This window comes from Cucumis melo, chromosome 12 (genome assembly GCF_025177605.1).
Source record: "Cucumis melo cultivar AY chromosome 12, USDA_Cmelo_AY_1.0, whole genome shotgun sequence".
In the NCBI taxonomy this organism is placed as follows: Eukaryota; Viridiplantae; Streptophyta; class Magnoliopsida; order Cucurbitales; family Cucurbitaceae; genus Cucumis; species Cucumis melo.
The window spans coordinates 26,025,402-26,030,880 of NC_066868.1; the positions used below are offsets into that span (position 1 = coordinate 26,025,402).

The 5,479-nt window shown below is 28.6% G+C and overlaps 1 protein-coding gene across 1 annotated transcript; it reads right to left on the minus strand.

The window, feature by feature from the left end:
* Positions 1-1,825: 1,825 nt before the first annotated feature.
* Positions 1,826-3,505, minus strand: LOC103483778 (transcription factor MYB86-like). Its single transcript, XM_008440546.3, has 3 exons — positions 3,323-3,505; positions 3,068-3,197; positions 1,826-2,945 (listed from the first exon to the last, which is right to left on the minus strand). Exons 1-3 carry the CDS (start codon positions 3,453-3,455, stop codon positions 2,072-2,074), a joined length of 1,137 nt encoding a protein of 378 aa, XP_008438768.2. The 5' UTR covers positions 3,456-3,505; the 3' UTR covers positions 1,826-2,071.
* Between the last annotated feature and the right edge of the window lie 1,974 nt (positions 3,506-5,479).

The following is a 5,479-nucleotide window of genomic DNA, read 5'->3' on the forward strand; positions in this document are numbered from 1 at the left end:
TGTGATATTGATTCCTTGATTGCTTGATCTCGGGATAAAAATGAACGAAAAATTGAAGCCAATCTCGGACAATCTAAAGGTGATCTTAGGGTAATTAAATAAATGAAAATCTTAGGGCAAAACTCTGAAGCGAGATTAAGAATTACAAACATTGAATTAAGGTTGCACCTAAAGATAATCAATTATCTTTTTTATGTAATTTTTTAGCTCTAAACTTTATTTGGTTTTGAAAATACCCTAATTTTTTAGGCAACCAAAAAAGCTCAATTAGAAGGAGATAGTTTGTATAAGCTCAATTTTAAAAAAAAAAAAATTTAAAAATTATGGAAAGGGACTTAATTATATTATTTTTGAAAACTATTACTTATTACATTATTATTTTTTTCATACACTAATTATTTGTTTATATTGGGAAGCAACTGAATTGAGTGAACCAAAATTGATAATAAAAACATATTTGTTTAATTAAAGTAAATAAGGCTACTTAACAAAGTATTGAAATTAGTTTCTAATTTTGCTTGAGAGCTTCTTTGTAGAGTGATTAGCAGCAACTTTCGTCGTGTGTTTAGAATTTTGGAAGTGGGTGTCTAACTAAACTTTTTAATTAGATTTCCATTTTGGGTAATTTTTTTTTTAAAATCAAAACTTAAATATTGTTTTAAAATTCAAAAGTTATAAAGAAGTTAAATAAGATCGAAAATAGAAAGTTGGTACATTTAAGCCAATTTAATTTCATTACTAAAGTTCTTTTGTTTATTAAAAACTAAATTTGATTCCAATGTATAGTCGTGGCCATTAAAAAAAAAAACATATATTAAGATAAGAAATATGATTAATATAATTGAATAATTATTTTAAGGAGAGTTGATTAATTAATGATAATTTAGTGTAATACAATGAATTCAACATCACCTCTCTCTTACAATGAAAGTGAAGAGGAATCTCATCTTCATATATATTAATAATTCAATACACAAAATCTCATAACAATCACATAAAATTAGGATATAATATATATTATAATTTAATTTAATTTTAAGTTTATGTTAAATAATAATAATAATAATAATAATAAAACATTCAAATGTGGTTGGCATTTCTCTTCCAACCCCCCACCACCCCATCAGGCCCCCCTTTGTCTCTCAACACACATCTCCATGATCTTATTTCCACAGTACTAAACCAAAATAACCCTAAATTTTAACTTTAAATTACTCCATGATTATTATAATTACAAAGTTTCTTTTAATCGTATTAGTTTGTGAATTCAATTTTAACTAACTTTTGGATATGTTTAAGGGCGAAAAGAGGTTTGATTCCTAACAAAAGTATGTGTAATGGAAGAAAACTAAAAAATAGGATAAAACCCAACTAAGATAATATCTTTTTCTATTTCATGCATTTTCACCGTTTCTCTAATATTACTACATAGACCCCATTTCCCTATCTTTTCGATCCTTTCTTTCATCTCTCCAATAATGCATTATTGTTCGTTCCATCTCATCTCACCGATTTCTCTCAAATACATTCATGTCTAATCGTTTAATGATTTAACAACAAAAGCTTAACTCAATCAACATTTGAGATTATTAGTAACTACGAACTCTCGAATTTCAAATCCCTTCCTATTCTCAATTGTTGTACTAAAACAACTTTTTAATAATTTAATTATATGTTAAATTCATATGTTGAAAGTTGTTCTTGTCTCAAATGTCAAGTACATCAATCAATTAAAGAAAAAACAATTCCATTAAATCCGTAACTACAATATACAACTACCCATTTTCCGGCCACCATTGAAATATCTCAAATGATTGTGAAAAAGAAATTAAAGTATGCAACTTTTCATTATTGGATATGAATGGTCTCGTGACATAAAAATCAATCAAACGGTTCACTCTTCACATTATTTCAAGTCATCATAAAACAAATATTACAAAAGAAAGAAAAAAATATTTTCACCTCAAACTTTTTTATCTATCAACATCTGTGTGTATTTTTTTTTTTTTTTCAGAAATGGATGAACAAAAGAAAAAAGAAAGATTGAGAATAATGTACAGTTAGTGTTTGTTCAGAAATGGTGGAAAACCCCAAAATTGGCTGCAGTAATATGTTGTGAGAGTGACATTAATGGATAGCTACTGAAATCTATTGAGCTTCGACTCTGTATTAGCTGCCCATCGAACATTGAAGAACCTCCTCCTGTTACTTTCTTCAATTCCTCTGACTTTATCCCATTGTTATTATTATTGTTGTTATTATTATTCACTTCAATTTGAAAATAGCTTTCCAATTTATTGTTATCATTTTCCCATGAACAAAATGTTGAATTATCCACTGCTCCATTATTGTTGTTGTTGTTGTTCATGTAGAATCCTCCATAGTTGCTGATATTCGAACCCGAATTCTCTGAAAACTCTGTCCCCGACAAGCTTCCGTGATCGGAATTCGTCAAACTCGGCACCGAATTGAATCCGAAACTCTGCACATTCGTTTGGTATTGAGTGGTTTCGAAATTGTTGTTGTTGTTGGTGGTGGTGTTGTAGTTGCAAGAATCCAGGCCTGTTTGGAACTCGTAAAAACAGAGTGAATCAACCAAAGCTTGTTTGTTGTTCATCAAATGGTCTCGAATAATTGGTGTGGTCGTCGTTAACCCGCCATCGTAGTAGTCGGTACCACCGAGGAGAAATGCTGGTCCTTGGTTCCCCCCGACAGCGGAGCTGACTCCGCCGCCACCCCCGAGTACTCCTTGAACCGGTGGGATTTGAGGGAATTCTCTATCTTCAAAGATCTTCTTCTCTTTGATTTCTTGAATGTTGATTATTGGCTTGTGAGTATTTGGGTCAATTCCTTGCTTCATTAGTTTCTTCTTCAAGCTTGAATTCCAAAAATTCTTAATCTCATTATCTGTTCTTCCCGGTAATTGAGCGGCAATCTGAGCCCATCTGTCCCAAACAAAAACAATCACCAACCCCATTTGTTGGATAATTCGATTTTTGAACAAGAAATTGGTAACTCTCAATTAATTAAGAAAACATTATCATCATTATTATTATTAATTATTTACCTGTTCCCAAGGACTTCGTGTAAACTGATAATGAGATCCTCTTCTTGTTGAGAGAACATTCCTCTTTTCAAATCAGGTCTTAAGTAATTGATCCATCTCAGTCTACAACTTTTACCACACCTTTGCAAACCTTATTAAAGAAGAAGAGAGGGAAACTAAATTAAACTAATTTAGTTAGAGAATAATTGAATGAAGAAGAAAGAAAAATAAGAAAAAAGAAAGAGTGAATAAAAATGAAAGAAGGAAATACAATACCAGCAAGTTTAGGGACAGAACTCCAGCAGCCAACACCAAAACGAGTAATGTAATTGAAGAGTTTTTCATCTTCTTCAGGTGACCAAAGCCCTTTCCTTAGTTTCTGCTTTAGACAGCAAGAATGGCGCCCCATTATGGTCTCTGAGAATTTCCCAATTTCCTTTTTTTTTTTTCCTTCTGAGAGTCCTCAGATTCCAATTCCGTAGGACAGAGAAATATATATATATCTTTTTTTTTTTCAAGGGTTGACAAAAAAGAAAAGGAAAATAAAAACGAACAATAGTTTACGATGATTGAATGAAAGAAATATATTATAATGTAAAATTAATGCTAAAACAATATTTTTTAAACAAAAATTTAATGGAATTTTTTAAATTTTTTCAAAGGTTAATTGGATAAGTCGATGGGATGTACGAAAATAGGTGATGTCAAAAATGCACAAATAAATTTTTTTTTGGGTATTATCGCGATTTTTGTTACTCTAATTCATTATTTATTGACTTTTTTAGGGGCACGTTCATTCATTATTTGATATGCCATTAAAAGATTTGTTAATTTATTAATTTTTAAATGTTACTTTCGTGGTAAGCAATGAATGAATGTCACTTTAGTACTATAAATTTTCTCGTTCTAATATAATAGAGCAACATTTTTCTACGTGCACTACTTCCATTCTTCATTGTTTTTGCCATAATAGTAGGATTTAAGCTGAATAATGAGAAATTTACAAAATTACTTTTTTAGTTCTCGAGTCTATAAGTATATGTTTTTTCCATCAATGAGTTTTGAAAATATATTATTTCAGTCTCTTATTTTTTAAGAATATATGTATGTATGATGTTTAAGTTTTTAAAATTCTACGTTTTCTTTTAGTATCGAGTTTTTGAGAACTGAATTATTTATTCTCGTTTAAAAAGTTACTGACATTTTAAATTAAAAAGATTGATTTTTGGGAGAAGTTATAATTTTCTAAAATTAGTTTTATTTCTCCAAATTTTATATAATTATTTAAAACAATGAAAAAAAAACTAGCACTTTTAATCATTTTTTAAAAACTTAGGTGTAAACAAAGGTAAAATTTAAAGAAATATTGGAGGATGACTTTGATAAAAGATTTAATATCTTATAGATTTTTTGGATACTTAAATATTATAGGGTCAAATGCATTGTTTTGTAAAATTAGTCGAGATCGGTTGGGAAAATTTAAAAAACGGATAAAATTTAAAGATTAAAGCACCCAAAACACATATTCTTCAAAATTTGAGTACTGTATTATCAATAATTTTCTCATTACTATATCATTTGACAACTAAAATCTCAAATTACGAATTAGATAGAAATTTTTTAATAACGTAATACATTCAATTGTCCAATCATATTTTGTCACATGACAAATATCTTTTCCTTCTTCTTCTCTAAAATATTTCTAGCTCCATTATTTTTCCACTTTTACAGTGAAATACACACAAATAAACACAACCGAAACTATGTTGAAATAACGTTGAAAACGATGAAATGAAGGGATGAATCATACTTAAGATTGAAGTTACAAAGAGAGAGAGAGAGGTGATCGAACAATCAAGTGGGTTTTACGCAAATTTGGTGCTGCTTTTGCATAGTAGAAGATTGGGTTTTAAGAAATCTCTATGTATGGAAATATATAGAGAGAATTAAATATACAAAAATAAACATATTTTTATATATATATTTTTTGAAAGGAAGTTAAAAAAAAATTAATTAAAACCATTTAAACGTGTACTTGAAAAAGCATTTTAAAAATTGATGGCTGCTTCATTTATTTATTAATTAATTTCCTTTTATGTCTTCTAAATAGTAATTATCAAATCAAAGAAAAATGAAAACTATAAATTAAAGAGAGTATTAGACTTTGAAATCCCAACAGACAATGTTTACTAATTATTTATTGCCCCATTCACTTCTAACCCCAATTTTCCAATAATACCCTATAAAATTAAAAAGCATTTTTACTTTTTGTAATATTACAACTATGATAATATTATGCAAATACAAAAAAGTAATATCATCATGATATAACAGTGCTACATTTTTTGGACCTTGGTTGCAAAATATTGTTTTTCTTAAATGAGATTGTTGTTTATTGTTTCGATATCCTTTATTTGATGGAACGATCATTTT